Below are 21674 nucleotides of genomic sequence, written 5' to 3'. Positions count from 1 at the left end.
TCTGGGATTGCACAATGTGAACAAAAAAAACTATCCCTGAGCCAAACTGAACAATGAGGCAGCTACACCAAACCTTGCAATAAACCAGCCTTCTTGAAATCCTAGTGTAGAAGTGCATCTGACCCTACTTTCTGCACCAAAAGATGGTATCTGCATGGCTTATACTGGCTAACATTCAATCAACCTATTTTTTCTACAGGTGAATGAAAGGAATCAAACATTTTGGTACTTACTGGCTTTAAGGATTCTGTGGATTTTGGCCTCATAGTAATCAAAAACATTCTTCTTTGTAATGTTGAGAATCTCCACCTCATATACTGCAACAGACACCAGATGGAAACATGAAATTGCATCCAAAGACTGAAAAACAGGTGTGCTTTTACCAAGTGTCTATACAGAGGCCAGTGTACCATCACTTCACAAATCATGGGAGTATGAAAGACAACAGGATAGCACTTAATATGCTTTTAGAAGTTCAGGTATTAATCAAGACCTTCTAGATTTTTATTCCTTTTTTGCATTTTTTCAAGGAAGCTCCTCTCTGATTATCTTTTCACTCTTTTTTCTGTCCTACTGTTAGCATTTAACTTACCAAACCTGCTCAACCAGTTTTCCTTCAGTAGCTCTTCCAATTTTCCATCCATAGAAGAGGTCAGAAAGGCATATTAACAAAGGAGAAAACATTCATCTATCTCTGCAAAAGGAGCTGCTGAGCTATGGCATGCTATGTAGAGCCTATTCTTTATCTACATCCTCTAACATGAGGGATGCAGGGGAAGGTGGTATTCACACCATGGTTTTTTTCTAAACCCTGTAACATAATTTTGTCCATCCTTCCTTCCTTCCCCCAGCATCTCCTGCATGTTTCCAAGGCCTTTACTTTCCATTTCACCCCTCTGATGGCTACAATAGCACATGCTTTCATTTCATCTCCTTAGCCACTAGGCCACATACAGAAATCCTATTCAGTTCAGGAGGGGTCTGGGCATTAAAAAAAAAAAATACAAATTTATCCTTATGAAAAAGAACTATGTTTAAACTAAGTTGACAGTTGTCTGTCATGCCTTACCATAGTCTGCAGTAGGTTGGTAGCAAACAAAATTAAAACGTGTAGTTTGTGTTACAGCTTTACTGAAAGTTGATCTTTGTCTTGGGCAGGGACCTGGAGTGAAGAAAATAAGTGACGTGGCTGTCTCTGTAGACATGGACATGTAGATAGATATAATTTACACATACACATTCACACAACAATATAACAGAGAATAAAAGGGCAGAACAACTTTCTTAGAGGTGTGATAGAGGGTTTTTACATATGCATGCACACATATATATATAAAAATATTGCATTCAGCTATCAAAAGATCAATTTCAATTTGATACCGAACATACTAGTTCTAGCACTGCGTCCTGTATTATGCATTAGGATAATTGCAATCGTCCTTTCTGGACTTAACAGTTCCCATGTTAATGGTTCCTAGAATTAGCTATCTTCTTTTAGACCCACCTGAGTAGTCATTCCTTACCTTCTGCGCACTGGCAAACATTGGCACGGCACACCTTTGAAAGCATGGCACTGTGCTTGGGAGCACTGTAGAACACACTGCACTTTCTCTCTGTGGAGAAGAAACAAAACAGCTTCTCTCAGAGCTCAGGTGGAAAAGCCTATACAGTAGGGTCTACATCTGCAGCCCAGCTTTTCTCCCTAGTCCAGGGAAAGGAGAGCACTAAGGGATAGAATGCACATCGGACGTCCACAAAGACCTATAGCTTAGGCACCTAGAATACAGGGATCACCTTGCCTTCCAGCTGGGAAACAGTTTGTGGGTTTTTTTTTGTTCAGTTTGGGTAAATTTTGTTTGGGTATTTTTTAAAAGTTACATTCTTCCCTCCCTCCCCACCCCCCTGCCCTTTTTATTGTTCCCTGTGAAAAGCATTCATCTTAAAAATCATGAGACCATAGAACTACAGTGGGCACTGCACTGTTTCAGAAGATAGGATCACCAATCGTTATTGATTTAAAGCCACTGTAAACTGTCTTGGACCCCTCAGTTTAGACAAAGTCTGCTTTCACCTAATTTTCAAATAGTGTTTGCATAACTCTGTCAAATGGGAATGATTTGCATTTAACCTTATTTGAATGTGGAATAAGACTGACTTCCCCAGCAAGCACAGTACATAAATCAAACCTCTAAGGTTGCTTATCTTAGACAGCCTAACTGAAAACAAAATGTGAGTGAAACATGCTTAAAATCACCAGAAGAAACAGAAACTCAGGAAACCTGATTTAAAAATCCGTAAGTGTAAAAGTTCTTTTTTCATTCCATTTGCAATACTGGACCTTCCTGAGAAGATCACTAGTTAGATAATCTTAAACCACGGCAATGCAAGACAGTATGCAAAGCAGGTTATTTTATCCCTAGGTAAAATTATGTAGTTTCACAAGCTGTGTCAAAGTCACTTTTATAAGACTGGAGGGATTTTTTTGAGGGTCTCTCTTTCAAGCAGTTATGTATCATTTCTCTGTGCCCTTACCAGGATTGTAAAAATCATAAAGGATGGCATTTGCTGGCTGAACCAAGCCCATGGGATTGATTTGCTTTGCCCCAAATGATATACAATCTGGGTCTGGTCCACTTGTGAGCTGGAGGAAAAAGGAACAGTAGTTTTGATGAGAAAACTAACTCTCTCTACTGAGTCAATTCCTTATTCATTTGTGCCTGTGCTAGTTGTTGAACACCTGTTTCTGATTGCATAGGTGAGTTAATACTGGTATTTGTACCATCAACTTGAAGAGAACTTTTCCTTCCATGATTTTACTGGGAGATTTTGTGCATGAGCTAAGACTGATAAAAATAGTTTTTTAAGATGTGTGCAGGTCTTCTCTACCTGCAGTTGTCTGACCTGGACTCACATCATTGGTACTTTGGGTTTTACTTTACAGCTTTTGTCTAAAGCCACCTTGCACAGGACTAATGGGTGTTAAATATGTTCCGTTGTGCCAATGGCCACCAGTATATATACTTCCTTTAGTAAACTGTTAAGGTCAGAGACAGATTTTGACATATGTTAAATGAACAAATTATCTAGGACAGCCACAGTAATAATAACATTTACATTTTTTTCTTTTTTCTATTACCTAATATTAAAAAAATAAAGCCATTCAATGATAATATAGAAAAAATACTACAGAAAGGTAATGGAGTGTGAAAAATATAATAATTAGTTTTTAAAAAAAATTATCTGTAAGCTATCTGAGATGGCAGGGATTAGAAAATCATTGGTTTTGCTTTACCTCACCAAAGTAGAGCAAAACCTTTCCTCCCTTGTACTCATAGTGCTGAATGTACTGGTCTGAAGCTGTCACCAACTGCAGGAAAACAAAGAAACAAACAAATCAGATCAAAACCCTGGCAGAACAGAAATACTACACCCTCTATATACTGGTTTACTTTGTTCAGCTGTTTGCTTTATTTTGCCCTCTTACTTCCTCCCTAAAGGAGACAGTTCCTGAGAGCATAAAACTGGGCAAACCTCTCTCAGTAAACCAGGTTCCAGAACTCAACACTCTGTAGCCACAGTTTTATAGAGATGTGTCCACCCCATCTCCCTGTCACCGTGCTCTGCCATCAACCATCTCTAAAAGATGCAAGCACAGGGTGCACTGTCCTGGCGTGTCGCAGGACAACAGTGCCGGTGGGGACAGTAACGTGTTAAGGACAGGCACGTGTTTAAGTGCCCTGCTGAGCTTTGCCATAATTTCTCTTAAAAGGGACTAAGAAGGTTGAACTCTGCTCACCACAAGCTTTGCATTTTTTGTATATATTCAGCAAATATTTTATCAGAACAGGAATAATGAAAATCTACCTATTCAAAATCTGTTTTCCCTTGTTTATCCTGTGGACTTGTGAAAGATTTTGAAAGACAAATTTTCTAAAAGAGCTATAAAAGATTGCATAGAAAAGTGTGGGTTTAACCTGTTCAAGATCCTTTGTGTCAGGCTCCAAGCCACTCAGCAGAGTGAGATCAACCAGGGACATCTTTGGTGCTTTGGAACCTGTGGACCTTTATAAGGGAGACAGTCAGCAGTGGACATCTGCACTGAACAGCCAGCTTGCTTTGAAGAGTTTGGCTCTTCAGGCTTGCTAATGGTGAAACAAAACATTCTGCTCCATTTAACTTTCCTAAGTGGATTTTAATTTGAAAATTAGCTGCCTACTTCATTAGGAGTCATGAGGCAAGATTAGTCATCTCAATTAGTCAAATGGCCATTCAAAACCCATGTGTGTTACCTGAGCTTCTCATATAGGCTTTCTGAACTTCAGAACTTTTTATTTTGTTACCCTCCTTTTCCCATAAGGGATGTACCGCAGTGTAGGGAAGAATGGTGATGTAGCTTGTGCCTTCACTTTTTCTCCCACATCTTAACTACAACAAAGGGAGCTTCGTATTATTGTTTAAGCCTCACCCTAACACTTAACAGTGTGCTGTGGAACAGTGAGGCTGGTAGTTGATAAATGTTACATAGTAATTAATGGGGGAAATAATTCTTTGGCCAGCACACATTTCACTGAATATATGTTTAATGAGAGGGAGTGAAACTTGGGAATTAGGGTGACTTCAGTCCTCCACTGCCATTGTTCATGCCATTGTCTGAGAGGGAGAATAAAACCAAGACTTTGTCAAAACTCAGTGGAAAAATGAAATTCTACTGAGGAGTAAAATCTGCTTCTGCCACCTTGTACTTCTCTAGAAGAGGAATCCAGAAAAGTCACCACTTTGTGTTTCTGAGACACATGCCAGACCGTGAGCAAGAGCAAAGACCGGTATTGCAGAGTTATTCTGCACTGAAGGATTTCTTTCTTACTACTTCTGGCCTTGCCAGCTACTTGATTGTCACAACAGGATATCCTACCTTCCTCCCCTGCTCTCTCAGATAGCGACAGATGCAGTTTCTCTTTTTATAAGGCCTGAGTCTGACCACGAAGGAAGTAACAGCATCTTTCAAGAAACTCTGTAAATGTGTTACTACTGCATTCCAGTTGTATTTACTTTATTTAATAAAAGACATCTTTCAAATTATTAGCCTGACAGGTGCTTTAGAGTCTCCCCAGAGTCTGATGGGGCAGAATCTGAACCAGACATCTGTAAACCTCATAATTGTGTGGAAATCTTTTCTCCTACCATGAGAGAGACTCACTGTGTATTTAGACTCACAGGAGATCACCATGTTGGATGCTGAGCTTGTGGATACGAAGAGGGTGACCAAGGAGAATTACAAACAAATGAAGAGCTGATCTTGCAGACATACCTGACACAGACTTTGTACCGCAGTGATTCTGCTTTACTGGGAGTGATCACATCCCTTTTCCTTCTGCTGCGGATATCAAACAACTCTATGCTAGAAAGGCCCTCAAATGTACTGTTTTCTGCAGCAATCAAGTCCTCATCATCATTTTCATCAGAGTATTCAGCTGCTGGAGGTGAAAGATATGATCAGTCATGCATAAATTTGCCTGAGGACCTGGTGACTTGGCTCCTTTTGGTATAATGATAAATATCAGTTGGAAGTCATGCCATCACTGCGGGTTTTATAGAAGTTTGCTGTACACCATCTCAGTATTTACAATTAATTCAGATTTAGAATTTTAGGGATAACTATAGTTAGAATAACCCACAAATCTAGCTAAGTTAGTTTAGGCTATGCATAATTTTGTAGACAAAGGCAGAATATATACTTCCGGGGATGGAAAACACATTATTGCTCATATGAAAAACCTATGACAGATCTGCCTCGAAGAGTTTTAAGGCCACATGGTAGGTCCCTTATTAGCCAAGGAACTGAGCTGAGCTTTACCTTCTGTGAAGGGAGTTCACCTCCTGTTCTTCAAGAAGAGTTTCTAACAGTACCTGTGTAATTGTTAAGTACCTGCTGCACCTACAGTCACTCTGATAGCTATTATATTATTTAAAATTAATAATCAACTAAATGAAACAATAGCTAGGGAGAGTTCAGGGGCTTCTATCTTTCCTTGTTTTATTTATTTGTTCCTACTTTCTGCAGCTGGAAAGCTGTGAATTATCATTAGCAGCTGGCTAAACGTGTCACCTTTGAGACCCAATCACTGCCATTTTCACTCACCAGAGTACTTAATGCTCCCTTCCATTTCCACTGCCAAAATCAAATCATTGCAGGTGTTGTTCTTCAGCTCAGAAGACCAGTACATCTTTAATATCTAAGATGAACACACAAACAGCAAGCAACTAAAAATATCATTTAAATGATGAGGGATTTACTCATTCAGGACTTGAACAAATGTTGATGGGACATGGAAGTGTGGAGAGAAAGACCAGTCTCCCACAGGCTCAGAATGGTCACAGAGGACTGTCATGGGTATAAACATGTGCAATTCACAAATGGTGTGGGACCCCTTTGAGGTAATTCTCCATTCCCAACCACAAAGAAGTTTCTCAAACTCCAGCTGCCTCTACCAGCATTGACATTTCCTAGATTTAATAAACTTGAAGACAGGAAAAATTGACTGCCCATATGGGCAGGCTTCAGGGCATGAATTTTAGAAATTTGGAGGTAGGAAAGCGAGGTTTAGGCCATGGCAAGTAATTTTTCAGTTTTCAGGAAAGGATTAAAAGAAGTCCAGTAAGACTCTGGATTTTGAATTTGCAACTTACACTCATTGTCCCATTTCCTCTGCCGTGTACAGATACTTCAAGTTTTCTCCCAAGTTCAAACTGCAAACCAAAGGGGAAAAAAATACTTAGTCTGTGCTCAGCATTTGATCTGTGTTTTTCCTGTCGTCTTGCCATTACCACTCCAAAATGGGGTAGGGAAAACTTTTAGCTATGGAGTTATAAGACCTCAATCTCATAAGATTTTAAATGGGCTGAGCTGGTTCATCTTACTCTGCTGTTTAGGACCCAATAGACACATTTCATCAACTTCACTCTCCCCTCTGTAGCCTGTATTTGATATTTTCACAGTTCCCAGCACAGTGAAGATCAGAATATTCTCCTTCTTGCTCATTGCCTAGCAAGACCTGGTCTCCTGGCTGCTCTTCATTGCTGGGAGAGATTCACATCACCAAAGACCTTGAAGAGGTGGGAGAAAGCACCTCTAAAGTGTTCTGCTAAGCACCTGTTGTTTTTTTCTTCTTTAAAAAGATTCTGTTTTTTTACAGAATAAATTATTTAAAGGTATTATAAGCCAGCTACATCATGGTTGCTTAACATGAGAAAACCCAGGCCAGATGACCCAGTTTCTCCCGTTTGAGGAAAAAAAGTTTGAAACAATGGATTGTTGTGTACCTCTATCTGCTTCTGAAACTCTTCATCAGTATCAGTCAGAACAATGCTGTAGTCATTTTGTCTTCCAGGTGTTCCCAGTCTGACAGTCAGGTCAGTGGAAATAGTGTTCAATGTCCTTATGCTGTATGCTGACAGAGCTTCTAAGGCCACCACTGTGTCCTAGGTGAGAAAGAAGTACAAAAAAACTAATAATTATGCCACATTGTTTCAACAACACGTAGGATGACATTATCAGTCACCTTAGACTATTCAATTTTATGCTTTTTGCTGCTCTGAAGTTCTCCTGTATCTGTCTGTTCCTATCTGAACAGACTATCAACCCTATTTCTGAACTTTTCCTTTCAGCACTAAAATTGTAAAACCAATGGAGTTCTGACCTTAGATTATCATAAGTCTTCATGAAGACAAAGAATCTTCCTTGCTAGCTTTTAACCATTTTATTTTGGCTCATTGTTTATTAATGAGCCAAATTCTTTTATGCTTCATGCACCAAAGAAGTTGAGGATTAACTGTTACCATGCTTTCAAATCTAAATGAAAAAGTCTGTATGAGGCTTCTGTTTTCTCCCCCTCCCCCTTGAACTCCCTCTGAACTGGTGGTCAGGCACCTGTGTGGAGCAGTACCCTCCACCGTAGTTTCTTCTTTCTGTCAGCCATGTAGCAATAGGCCTTGTGTACTCCATGTCTTCCAGGAGCAACGTTTGAAGCAGTGCATAGGCCGTGGTTTCCACCGAGACTGCATCGTTCCCATTTCCCCAGTAGCGTTGCTGCTTTGCTGCAAGAGTAACTCAGCCTTGAATCCCCTCCCTAAGGGCATTTGCCAAAAATCACAGTTGTTCTACACAGTAGGTATTTCATGTCATAGCACTGAGGGACCACAAGACACAGATGGTGTTTTGAGAGCTACAGATTCATTGAGAAGAAAAGCTAATGGAAAAGGAAACCCATAACTTTCAATTTTTCAATCACCACAGTTTAATGATCCCAGTGTACAGGGATGTCTCTCTGATGGAGTGGTAGCATTATGTCTGGTGGTCCCTGAGAGATAATAGTATTAACTATGCCCATAAATCCAGCCTTGAATAAGGACAACCATATTGCCTATACTTAAACTATGGCTATTAAACCATAATGTTCTGTAAGAAATTTAGCAAATGTATTGGAAGAAATTAATAGGATGGCAGTGCAGCCACACAACCAACTAACCCAACAGTTACCACAGCCACACACTGGAGGACTAAGAGATGACATCCACGTGGAGCTGCAACAAAGCACTCCAAACTGGTGGGAGGCTTTGAAAGCAGGTGGGCTGGAAGAGACACCTTGCCTCTTGATCAGAAATCCAGTCTGGGCTATTTCTCTGTGTAGCTCTTTTCTCATTTGAACTTTCTTCTTCCTCACTGGGCCTTCTTCCTCATTGGGCTTGGACTTTCTTTTCTCTTTTTCTCCAAGAGGAGCAGAAAATGTAAGCAAATATTTACCATGGTATTGTCCAAGTTCCAATATCAGAGAAGATCACGATCCAAACTTCATTATGGTGTCACTTTATGGTGTCACTTTTAGTGATATTAATTATTCATATTACATATTAAAATGTCAACACTGATGTATTAATTTATGTAATTTAAATAATTAAATATATTACACATATGCATATATGTCTCTATAAAATGAAATGTTCCTCATTTACTTGAATATGCTTTGTTCATTTAAGTGTTCTCAGTGTGTTTCAATTAGGAAAAGTGCTTTCTAAAGGAATTTTTAGGGATGGTTACCAGTACCTGCATCAAAAACAGAGCAGTCCCTTAACTTTTCTGTCACAAACTGGGCATCTTCACCATCAGACTTCACAAGAGTCAGAGCATAAGCAGTGATAACTGTAGAATAGCAGTCAGCATTTCTCGAAAGTTGATTTTTCATGTAATCCACTGCCCTTCCAATCCCCTGTACCTGTGAAAACGGAATGGATCCATTTGAAAAGATCACTGAGATCTACCAAGTCTTACTGCTGGCAAGAGTACCAGGAATTTAGAAGACTTCACTGCAACAATTTTTGAGACAATTGTAATAATTTTTCCTTAGTGATTAAAACCATTGATGATGGACTGTGTAGCTCGAAGCGCCTTGTTGTACATTAGGCCATGGAATCTTTTCCCATGCACCACAGATGCAAACAGATTTTAAACTCCTGATTTGCAGCACTGTAAGAGATAGAAGGGTGGATATGCCATTGTGCAATGACCATCAGACTTAATGAGTCACGCTTCCTACCACATCAGGTAACTTGTAGACCCGGAGAGCCTGTTGCAATGCTACAGTTACAAAGGCTGTCATAGCCAAATCCTCTTCTGCTGACTTAATGCCACCCTGAAAGACAAAACATTAAAAAGAAGAGTTAAATGTACATGCTTATGATTAAATTTAGAAAATCACTTTTCATGAAGTCAAGGATCTTCTTGCCAAACCATCTGGCCACGTACCATGTAGCTTTAGCCTTTAATTTTTTCTCAGTGTGTCCATCTAAAGTATAACTTCTATGGTGGCAGCTAGTTTGCATTAAACAGCGTCAGAAATTAGGAACCCACCATATCCTTCAGCTGATAATCAAATATTTAATTATTTAACATATAGTTTAAAATCTGTAATTTCCCATAGAAATATTGATGACTTCAATTTTCAAGCACTACTGGGGCGTTTTTTTTTCTTTTCATTTCTTTGATACTTTTTATACACTTACTTGCCCACAGAACTTTTTTCCTATAAAGGTATTTATTCACCAGTACTAGATCATTTCTTATCCCTCTTTTGATAAACACAGTCCCCTCATTAGCTTTTTTCCCCCCTAAAGCTCTTGAAGTATATGAAAAATAGAAGATAACTATCTCAGCATGAACATGGGTCAGAAAGAAATCAAAACCTTTTGGTCAGTTCTTGGTCTGTTTGTTTTTTTCCCCCCAACAGTGTTACATCAACTGTAAAACTGGATTTGAGGGTGAAAGCCTCACTAGTTATGTAGCATAGATGATTAATAATATTAATACATGGTGAGTTTTTTTGTATATGGTCACTAAAATGGTAACTGCATTTTCAATGAATTTTGGAAGATGCACATTATTTTCATAGTCTAGATCCATGGACTGTATAAGAATTTTGTGTTTCTGGACCATTATAGGGGATGTGTAGACTATGATATGCAAGTGGAAATTCTGCTTAAGTATTAATATTTTCTTTTTTCACTGTGGCAGTGGTGAAATCCTGAAGTATGTTAACCAGAGAGAGCAGGAGGTACTCAAGACCCAACTGGACATGGCCCTGTACAATCTGATCTAACTAGACCTATTTTGAGCCAGGTTTGGACTAAATGACCTCTGGATGTCCCTTCAAAAGTAAAGTATGATTCTATGGCTCTGTTGCCTTTGGCAATAAAAGGCTTACTTTTTTACCAAATGTATGGAACTCACAATTAGTTTTCTAAGTGCTCTATAGGCAGAGCTGCAAAAATTATCTAAGATTGGATGAAAAGATAAAGGTGGTGAAGTGCTAACTATGCATCTGACAAAATAGACCTTTTAACAAATTAATTTTAAATTACATATTTATTTTCATTAGATACATTTCTTGTTACTCAGCAACTCACAATATTCCTTTCAATCCCTAATAGCCCTAAATGAGTAGAAGATTCTTCTAAATATGAATTACCTACCTGCATCGACCTGTCCAATACGGGGTGATGGTCATGGAATGAACCATCTGCCTGCTGTTGATTAATCAAGTAGGAAATCGAGTTGAGTATGTGATTGTCTTGGACACTAATGTATTCTCTGCACCTTGTGAGTACTTTAACAATGAATGCAGTTAACCTGCACAAAAGAAAATTTTCGAAACTTGTGCTGATGTATATTCACAGAAGACTATATCAACAGAAAAATAAACATACGAATTTTGTACACAGACTCATATTCAATACAGTCCACTCACTGGAACCTAGTGAGTTATTACTCAACATCAGAATGAACATTTCTACTCTGTGGCAAATGCAAAATAATCAGTGGCTCAGAATAAATCTCCTTCATCAAGGACTGAACAAAAGTATATAGGCAACACCATGTCCTCCAGACTTTGAAAATCTACCCCCCCTCCCCCCACCCCAGAAAAAATTTTGGTGTATCAAAAGGTAATAGAGGTAACATGGAAAAAACCCAACGAGATAAAGAAAAAAAACCAAAAATAAAACCCCAGGAAAAAAAATCACTTACCATACACTACTGGGGGTTTGTTTAAATGCTCCGTAGGAGCCATCCACCTTCTGAAACTCAAGCAGTCTAGTATAACCTGCATGAACAGGAGAGAACATAACTTTTCAGAGAATACCCTTATTTATTGGGCATTTTCCTACATCACTTGTATTAGCATGAACATGTTCTGCATTGACTGGTGGAAGAGTTCATGGAACCACTCACTGGTGCATTAAGGAGGAAATGATTGGTCAGCAGACTTTGACACAGAAAAAGCACTAGGCTTAAAAGGTCCTCTGTCTTGTTCGGCTTAATTGAACCATGAGAATAACCTGAAAACTGCAGATACCTATGGTTACAAAGCATTTTCTGTGTAGTGAATCTTGGGAAACTAATTTCCTCTTATTGACAGCTTTTCAAGCTATTGACTTTATAGCACATTGAATCAAAAAGTATACAAAACATCATCTATTTGGTTATACACCTCTGATCTTGACTGGTATTATCCTGATAAAGTCTGTATCATAGTCACACAACTCATTTTCTACACTAAGGAACTTCAATAAGAATCAATAAAAGCATAATATAGGGACTAAATGACCCTGATAATACCAAATACTCATTAGCAGGATCTCATGTCACTTTAGGCAGTCTTAGATAAATAGGCAAAGACCTACATGCAGTAACTGCACGTCCTTAATCTCTATTTATATCCTTATTTATCACTGATTAAATGTGTGTCACGTCTGAATATCATGAAGACAGGCACGTTATATTGCTTTATGCCACAAGCACACCGCTACAGTTAGAAAGATCAGCTGTACCTGCTGCAGCACTGGCAACTCTCAGGCTCTATGTTTGTACCTGAGAGTTAGTGAGCCAGAACAATTCCACATACTGTGGTCCTGGCTTTGTCATTTAATACTATCTTTGGATCACATCTTGGAGTGGACTCTTCAAGAAGCAGACTTACAGGTGTCCTCTCCCCAAGGAAACTCCCTGGATTGGCCAAGGCTGTTGAAGTCATTCTAGCTTATGTAATGATGAGTGCAGGAGTGTGGAACGGAAAGTGTCAGTATTGTGATTAGCAGTAGGAATTTCCTTTGTGATACTTCTTTTGACAGCCAGGGACAGAGATGTTTACATTCCTAGCTGGGCATCCTAAGCACTGTCTGTGAGTTGTGGGAAGAAATAAGTCTTTTTAGGATGTGATTCATCTTTATCCATTTTAAACATCTACATTAGGAGGAAATGAAGAACTGGTCTTTGCTATCCATTTACTCTGAGAAGACTTTACATTGATCAGCTCAGATTTTACTTTCTACTTCTAAATTAGGCAAGATGAGGGTGGTTGGTGAATGTCAATACTGTCCACTGTCAGATGTTGGCAAATAGTCTCCAAATTCCTCCTCACAAGTGCTGTTTCTCATGTCTGTTCGCAGATTTCTTTGTGGCTGTGACATTGGTCTCTCCTTCACCAAGTAATAACAATTAGAGTGCAGTGCAAAATGATAACAATGTTTTTTGGTTGTGTGAGGTTTTTTTGGTGGTTGATGTTTTTGTTTGTTTGCATTTTGTTGTTGTTTTTTTGTTTATTTATTTTTTCTGCATACCTTGTTCGATCATACTAGTGGCTTCCTGTTTCCGTTCAGGATTAAAGTTCACCCACTGCTCACTGGCATCCAAGTACTCAATAGCGTAGACTGCAGGGGCCATTGTGACCATTGTTTGCTCTGCACAGCCTGTGGGCACTTGAATGAGTTTCTCAACTCCGGTGAGACTAAGACAATTTTCAACAGACTCTTCCATAACATTCCCTGTTGTAAAAAACACAAGCCATAGTACATACCATACTTAAAACTGGGTGGTGTAATATGAAGAAAGGTGATAATTACTAAAGGTTGACATTCCAGCATGGCATGATACTTCTCACCATTAAACACTGGTTTTAGCTACCTAAGACTCTGTAAAGCTAAAGAAGAGCAAGGATGAGGTGCCAGACCCTGGGAGAGCTGGAGAAAGGAGGCTGGCACAAGGAAAGAGCATGAAAGAGTCTCGAGGCTACTGGAGGCAGTGAAGCAAGGAAAGGGGTGCGTGGGGTTTGGGTTGGAAAATTCTTGTCAAACCATACATGACTCTCCCACAGAGGGAAAGAAAGATTGTACATTAATCTTGTCAAACATTATGTGTATTTTTTTTCCTCTGCAATTTTATCATCTGATGAATTCAAACATTGCTATACTTTAGTATAGGGATTTGAAAAGGAAGCCAATACCCTTTATATCACAAATGCATAATTTTGCATTTTCTGGGGAAAAAAAGTATTTACACCTAATAAAATTACTTGCTAATAGATGTTTTTAAAATATGTATGCATGAGTATATATATGTATGTATACAGTTATTGGATTAAATGACTATATGATTATACATATCTTCTCTTTAGAAAAAGAGAACTTTCCAGAACTTATACGTCAGAGTCTGGCATCCTTATTTCTGAAAGTTAAAGCAGGTTTCTACAAACCTAAATGTAGCGTGGGTTTATTAGAAAAGCTGAATCCCTTCACCTCTGGCCTTCCCATAATTTTAGTCTGAGCACAGTGAGGAGGATGGATCATATAAAGCTATTACATCCATTTCAAGTAAGGAGGAATAATTAGAAAGAGGAAAAGGTACTGGATCAACCCTGAGGGTGTTCTGTTGTATGACCTGGTCATGTAGCACAGGTAATTTGAGTCATAGCAGAAAAACTAGGAGGGAACGGAGATCTGACATGCAGGAATAAGCAGCACAAAGGGGCCTGTCCTTTGACACCTTTAGAAGTTGTTGACAAAAAATTACATTTACCTTTCAGGCTAACAAACACATGACTATCAGAACCTGGTACCATATCAGATGGTCTGTTCAGGTCCAGTGTATGGGATTTTACTGTAAATAAATAATAAATAGAGATCTACATCCAGACTTTTTAAACATAAAAAACATACAGTATAATTTTAGAACATTTTCTTAAGCACTTCACAGTTGACAGCAATTATGACAGAAATGTTATCTAAAACATTAAATGAAATTTTACAGAAAGAAGTATTTTTAAAATTTATTTAATTTCCAATCTTTACCAATATTCTAGGCTTGAAAAAAATCCTACTTTTTAATATGTTTAGGACCCATTAGTAAATGAAATAGAGGCTTATTTAATATTTAAAGAATGTTACTCTGAAACACAAAAGTAAAATAAATCAGTTCTAAAAATTCAGAATTTAATGACTTTTCTTTCCTGATTCTTTTGCTAGGTATCAGCTGAATCTATTTGTGACAAATTCTGGTTAACAAAAGCAATATTTATATGTTAAGAAGTATTTCACTGCACCCATCATTCACCCACTCCCTCTTTCTACTCCAAATCTCATCTGTATCGAACTCTTTTCTGTAACTTACAGCCACTGTTAATGCAAATAGTCTCCTCTTCTCTCTGTAAAACACCTTCTGCCTGCACAATTGAGGAAAGAAAACGTCAGAACGTTTGCAAGCACTCACACTTGAAATTAAACTGCACAAAACCCATGAGCTCCATCCTAACATTAGAACAGCAGGTGGCACAAATAAGTGATTTTGATGTAAGATTTCTCTCCAGGTAAAACTCAAGCTTCAAATCAGAATTTCAGTCTCCCAGTTGAAATACCAATAAACTCTACTGATTTTTTGTGTTACTACTGAAATATTTCCCTGGATGAAATTCCCTTAACCAAAACTAACCCCAAAAAATTAAACTTCAAAGTTTATTCTCAGCCTTGTGAGCCATGCAAGACAAGTTCAATGAGGGACTCACATTTATAAATCTGAAAAATAAAATAAAATAAAAATTTCATATAAATATGAAATCCACGAAGTTCTGAGTACATCTTGTTGATAAGATTTAAACTTTTTTCCTTCTGACTTCCACACATCCTTCTTCCTACAACTTCAGTTTTAATAAAGCTATTTTTACATTTGCTTTTAATGTTTTAGTGTAGTATTGAACTCTGAGACTGTGTCTATCTCCAAAAAAGTTATGGTCTGTAACAACAGCAGGTTCTCAATATCCTATGCCTTATCCTTAGCTACAATGGTACAAGGATTCATATTTTGCACTTTTTTGTGTGGATGGAAAATAGCCCTCAATGAGTGCCTTGGGTGCTGTAACAAGTCTGTGTTGGCTCTTGAAAAGTCATCTTTTCTAGAAGGTTCCTCCTTTTTATAATTTTGAAAGAGAGTTATTTAATAATCTATACATCATGGGTTTTTTGCCTATATGCAGTCACTAAAACTGAAGATTCTTTAACTGGAGGGAATAAAACAGGGTTTAAATTTATTACTAGCAGAGAGTATTTCCTTCTCAGAATATTGATATACGGACATCTTCAATCTTGGCTTCATGAGGAAAAAAGAATTTTCATATAGAATCACAGAATATGCTGAGTTGGAAGGGACCCACAAGGATCACCGAGTCCAACTCTTAGCTGTGCACAGGACCATCCCAAAGAGTCACACCATGTGCCTGAGATATTGTCCAAATGCTTCTTGAACTCTGTGAGGTTTGGTGCTCTGATCACTGCCCTGGGGAGCCTGTTCCAGTGACCAACCACCTTCTGGGTGAAGAAACTTTTTTTTAATATCCAACCTAAACCTCCTCTGGCATTTCAGACCATTCCCTCAGGTCCTGTCACTGGTCACTATAGAGAAGAGATCAGTGCCTGCCTCTCCTTTTCCCCTCATGAGGAAGTTGCAACTGCAATGAGGTCTCCCTTCAGTCTCCTCCAGGCTGAACAGACCAAGTGCCTTCAGCCACTCCTCAGACAGCTTCTCCTCCAGACCCTTCACCATCTCTGTTTCCCTCCTTTGGATGCTTGCTAATAGCTAAATATCTTTTCTATATTGTGGTGCCCAAACCTGCACACAATATTCAAGGTGAGGCCACACCAGTGCAGAGCAGAGTGGGACAATCCCCTCCCTCAACCAGCTGATGATGCTTTGCCTGATGCACCTCATGACACAGTTGGCCCTCCTGGCTGCCAGGACACTTCTGACTCATATTCGACTTGCCATCGATCAGGACTCCCAGGTCCCTTTCCATGGCACTGCTTTCCAGCATCTGATTCCCCAGCCTGTATGTACATCCAGGGCTGCTTTCATCTCATGCACGTTGATGAAGCATGTGGAATCAAAACTTATGAGATTAACACTTGCTGCATGAAGTTTTTGCTATGTCATGAATAGAAGGACGCCTCTTTGCCATGGAGAACAAACATTTCTATATACATTATATACATAGTGTTACATTTCTTCCACATGCTATACCTCACTCCTTGCTGAAAAACAGGTTTCCTGAGATTGCTTCCAATCTTACCTTTGAACCATTTCACTCCCTTCACGAAAGCTTCACACACAGTGAACGTTACATTTGGGGAGAAGAACATATTTGCGAAGTGCCTATCCTCAACTAGTTATACCTACCACAACATTGAGGTTCTTCCTGATGCTGTCACTATGCCCAGAAACTTTGTCAAAAGCAGTAATAGTAATTGGAATTTCTCCCACAGTCAGAGGGACAACTGAGAAGTAGGCTGGTGTGGCAGAGTTCCCCTTAGCCACCAGTGGCAGCTGCACAGCCTTCTCTGTTGCCTCTGCAGTGCACAGCTCCTTCACTGCATCCATCTTCACTGTTACCTGCGGGGACAAGGTAATGTCTGAGATTAGAGCATCACTGCACAGGAAAAAAACTCTAGCTCCACTATGTATAGATAACAATGGGAAATTAGAAACAGGTGAAACAGGAGACTAGCTTTTGCTTAAAAAGGAAAGAGCAACAAAGCCTTTTCACAAGATAGTGTTTTTCACTTTGCTCTCCTGAATTTACTGTTTTCCACGTATAAAATGGGAAAACCTTTTCTCCAAGAACTGATTGATTGCTGGCACAGTTTGTCCAAAGGATTTGTGGAGTCTCTTCCTTGTAGATATTAAACATCTGACTGGACAAGGCCATGAATAACCTGCTTTAACTGGACCTGCTCTGAGCAGCAGGTTGGACTAGAGACCTCCAGAGGTCCCTTAACAACCTAAATTGTTCTATGACCCTTTGGTGTGTTAATGTTCATCTACATTGACTAGGGCTGTGAATGTAAATTAAATAGTATTTCTCCATTACACTGAATTTGCAATATGGTTTTGACTTATCCCTGAACCACGGGGAAGTAAGAAAGAAAATACATTTTTAATATGTCCCTCTACACCATCCAACACAGTTCACAAAATGCCGGACAAACAGCTGGCTGAGGGATAGGAAGAAATGAAAAAAAAGACCATCAGTCTTAGGATGACAGAAGTCCTAAGCTCAGTGACTACTGTGGCTGTATGGAGAGCTGCATAGGAGTCACATGAAGAAAAAAGTGGCTTTGCACTGTATGCACAGAGTTTTTTGGCTAACATATTGGACTGCGTGCTCATAATTTCCCTCTGTATCTTGAGCACCTTGTGAAATATCAACTGCCCAGATTACCAGGGAGCAAAAAAGTAACTGATTGCTTCAAAGAAGGGGAAGAAATCATACCGAAAGGCAAGCAATACAGCTGTGTAACACGGTAAATAAAATCTGTTTTATACAGTAAGTTTGATTAGCAAGTAGAACTGGATCTGGTCCTTGGGAAAACTTTCAAAATGGAAGTGTTATGTCTGGGCTGTAGGAGGGCACTGAAAGGTGGCCAGGTAATTTACATTAGATTGCTACATAATTACAAATTTAGCTAGCCAGGAATGTATGGTACAGAAGTTGTTGATAACACTACCTGGAGATCATTGGGCAGATAGTTGTAAACCACTGCTTTTATTTCTAGTTGTTCATGTCGTCTGACTGAGTATGGTAATTTCAGGGACACAAAGAAGTCTTTGAAAACTGCAAAGGTGTGGGGGTCAGCTACACAAAACCCTGGGATGAGAAAAAAAAAAAAAAAAAACAACCACAAAAAATTAGTTGAGAATTACAACCTTAACAGCAGTTGATAAGAAGTTAAATGTCTAATCAAAACTCATTGCTTGAGCTGAGCTCCCCCGAAGTCAAGAGCAGGAGAGGAAAACAGGCGTATTTAGAAAGCACTTCAATTCATCTGCACTAGAGACCCACCTCAGGGGTAGATGGTTTGTCCTCTGGCATCACTGCCATGATTTTTGATAGGTAAAACTTGGCAGGAGTGTTTGTAACTTTTGTGAGTGAAACACAGCCCAGTTTTCCTGTAAAGGCCACATTTAAAACACAATAGCCTTTCCTTGCTTTATGAAAATAAACGCCATGCCTGTCACTATACCCCTGGATAAGACTCCCTTTCCAAGGAGAAGTGGTCAGAGTTACAGGCAGACCCTTTGCCCCTCCTGCATGGTCCTGGTCTACTTCTAGGAGTTCCCAGAGAGTAGCACAGAGGAACCTGAGCTCTCTGGTGTCTAGCCCTTGCTGGTCCTTTGCATGTTTCCTGGTGCTCTTATTTGTCTTCCTAGAGACTACAGACTTTCATGCTTTGATATGGCCAGAACTTGGTCCCAGAGTTATTCAAAGAAAAGCAGCGTTACTACCACTATCTTTCTCCTGGCTTCCTGGCCCTGTGGAAGCTAAACCAAGGTGTTTTATGGAGAAAAAAGACTAAGAGACAGTTTTGATTGTGTTGTCTATCCTCCCTCAGATCCCACTTCATGGTGCTTTTATAACTATAAATCTAGCTCATAACTTCTAGCTGGGCTTTAATATGGCATAAAAGAGTGAAGGAAATATCATGATCAGAACACTTTGCGTTTGTTCAGTACAGACCGTTTTACTCTGTCAACATAACATTGTGTCTCTTTTAAAAACTACACATTCTCCATTCATACAAAGAAACCAATCAAAATACCCAATACTTATACCTTTTTCGGGAGATATGCTTATTGCCTGAACCTCCCAGGTAGTTATTGAGTCAGGAGCAAAGTTTTCTACACTAAGAAATGCAAAATAAAATGTATTAGGAAGGATGTATAAAATGTATTAGGAAGGATGTATAAAATGTAAACATTTTCATTTGCTGAAGTTTGAGTATTATAAGGGAAAACCATATTCTATCGGTTGTAGAAACAAAGTACTTGCAAATATTCTGAAGTCTTCTGCATCAGAAAACATATAAAGCTGATATTTATATATATTTTACTGTACAAATTTAGACATATTCACCTACTCAGGTAGTACACTACCTATGGATTCCAGGGTTTTCCACTTCTTCAAAATGCCACCACCAGCTCTCAGGAAAATAACTGCGCAAGCTGACAGAGCTTTCATCAAAGAATTCTTCACGGTCGCTGTATTCTGTAAAACAGGAGTGGGGTTTCTGTCTGGAAGTCTTTGGCTACTGACCTTACACTGTCTTGCAGGGAGTCAGCTTGTCAGAGCATGAAAAAATGCTCTGAATGAAAAGATTTCATCTGTGTTTCCTCTTCTACATTACAAAAATATGTTGAAAAAGGAGAAGCACTGACCAAATCTTGTCAATGAACGAAAGAAAATTCCTGTTTCCACGTTCATTAACTGTATGCTAGCAAATGAGAAATTAGTAACGCATAGCAAAGATGTTCCCACTGTCCCATACTTGTGAAAGAGAATGAAAGGGTAAATCTGTGAGAAATGGTAGTGGAAACTGCATTTAGAAAGGGGTAATTTTCTATACCAAGTAAATTCTTTTTTTTTTTTTTTAATATGAGGCAAGATGTAACATATGTGGTCAGAGATAGACTTTGGTGAGTAGAAAGGAAGACAAAATTATTTCTGTCTAAAGTGGCCCCTTCTCATGACAAGGTGTCTGGGAGATCCTCAGGTGCTACAACAGTATTGCCACTAATAAAACAGTCATGGATCTAAGACCACTTAGAGCCCTGAACCCAGACTTCGCTGAACCCGCTTTGCTGCTCTGCTCTCTGTGGCCTTCCTGGGGTTTGGGCAGGGAAAAACAGCTCCTCCACAGGGCTGTTCTGGGCTAAAGTGATTCCTTTCTCACCCCAAGAAGTTATCCCATCTCGCTCCCACCTTCCCAGTGAATGGGTGCAAAGATGCAATGCCGTGTGGGTGCTGCACTACACTGAGGCCCACTGCAATGCTGATGTGAGAGCTTCCTCCCCAGCCCCACAGTACTAAATGCCCCTTAACCCTCCCTTGCCACCATATGAAGTGTGAAAGAAGGGGCAGCTGTATGCCACTGTTCTTTACGTCGTGCCAAGCCCACTCTGTTCCTCCGCTTGGCCTCCTTCCTGAGGGCTGTGGCTTTCTCACAGCAGTCCTGGAATGCATTCCTGCATTCGCGGGAGCCAGACACCCTTCTTAGTCTTTTTGCACAAGGAAACCTCATGGGATTTAATTTCATTCCATCTTGACAGCATTTTTGTAGTTCAGTGTTTTGGTATTTGCTGGCTGCAATACAATTAAAGTCCAGAATTAGTGCTGTGTAAGTGGCAACAAGTGTGAAGATGTTTATCATGCTCGTATCTGTCATTCTTTGCCATTAACATTAGTTTCTATTGCAACAGTCAAGCTTCAGCCAGGGACTTTTTCTCCATCCTAAAACCAGTCCACAAACACAGGAGGAAAATACAGGCCCTATGTCATCCTAGATATTCTATTCTAACCTTTCTCTTCACAGTCAGACTGTGAATTAAAAACACCTCCTTGGCAGGCTGAAATTAGACATCTTAATAGAAATAGCCATGGAAGTGTTTTCCTTCTCAAATAAAGAGCCTGATTTCAAAAGTAAGGAAGATGCCAGCCTCAAGCCTTCATGTCTTCCAGCAAGGAGATGTCAATTTGTGTAGAATTATTTTTTTTTCTCATTTAGACCAAATGTTATATTAACTCGTCTCTTAATTGAAGCACAAAGTAACCAAAATTAGTACAACTTTAAAGCAGAATATCAAGCAAAAAAATAGGATCTATGAAACATTTTCTGGCCATATAAATAACTTTGAAAAGCCTCAAAGTCATGACTGATTACAGGACATCTAGTAGAAGTACTTCACATTTGAGAGATTGTAAAGTGGAGAATTAGTTTCCATTTGCAGGTTTTTTTGGTTTCATTGATTT

The 21674-nt window shown here is 39.2% G+C and overlaps 1 protein-coding gene across 1 annotated transcript in view; it reads right to left on the bottom strand.

The window, feature by feature from the left end:
* Nucleotides 1–213: 213 nt before the first annotated feature.
* LOC114063749 (complement C4-A-like) overlaps nt 214–21674 on the bottom strand; it is a 44146-nt gene continuing 22685 nt past the window's right edge. Inside the window, exons 18-39 of the mRNA XM_027896248.1 lie at nt 19802–19915; nt 19481–19551; nt 18376–18515; nt 17048–17260; nt 14993–15044; nt 14402–14482; nt 13168–13371; nt 11576–11651; nt 11023–11179; nt 9591–9686; nt 9101–9269; nt 7928–8094; nt 7321–7479; nt 6688–6747; nt 6140–6233; nt 5309–5474; nt 3975–4062; nt 3293–3367; nt 2533–2641; nt 1524–1613; nt 1070–1162; nt 214–317 (exon numbers count right to left, since the gene is read on the bottom strand). Of these exons, the coding sequence (XP_027752049.1) occupies nt 214–317; nt 1070–1162; nt 1524–1613; nt 2533–2641; nt 3293–3367; nt 3975–4062; nt 5309–5474; nt 6140–6233; nt 6688–6747; nt 7321–7479; nt 7928–8094; nt 9101–9269; nt 9591–9686; nt 11023–11179; nt 11576–11651; nt 13168–13371; nt 14402–14482; nt 14993–15044; nt 17048–17260; nt 18376–18515; nt 19481–19551; nt 19802–19915 (2578 nt within the window). The remainder of the gene's footprint in view (nt 318–1069; nt 1163–1523; nt 1614–2532; nt 2642–3292; nt 3368–3974; nt 4063–5308; nt 5475–6139; nt 6234–6687; nt 6748–7320; nt 7480–7927; nt 8095–9100; nt 9270–9590; nt 9687–11022; nt 11180–11575; nt 11652–13167; nt 13372–14401; nt 14483–14992; nt 15045–17047; nt 17261–18375; nt 18516–19480; nt 19552–19801; nt 19916–21674) is intronic.

Source organism: Empidonax traillii, unplaced genomic scaffold (genome assembly GCF_003031625.1).
Source record: "Empidonax traillii isolate 1590-97213 ecotype Southwest subspecies unplaced genomic scaffold, ASM303162v1 scaffold489:size526811, whole genome shotgun sequence".
Taxonomy (NCBI): Eukaryota; Metazoa; Chordata; class Aves; order Passeriformes; family Tyrannidae; genus Empidonax; species Empidonax traillii.
The sequence above is the reverse complement of the archived record's forward strand: the minus strand, read 5'-3'. Positions and strand labels throughout refer to the sequence as shown.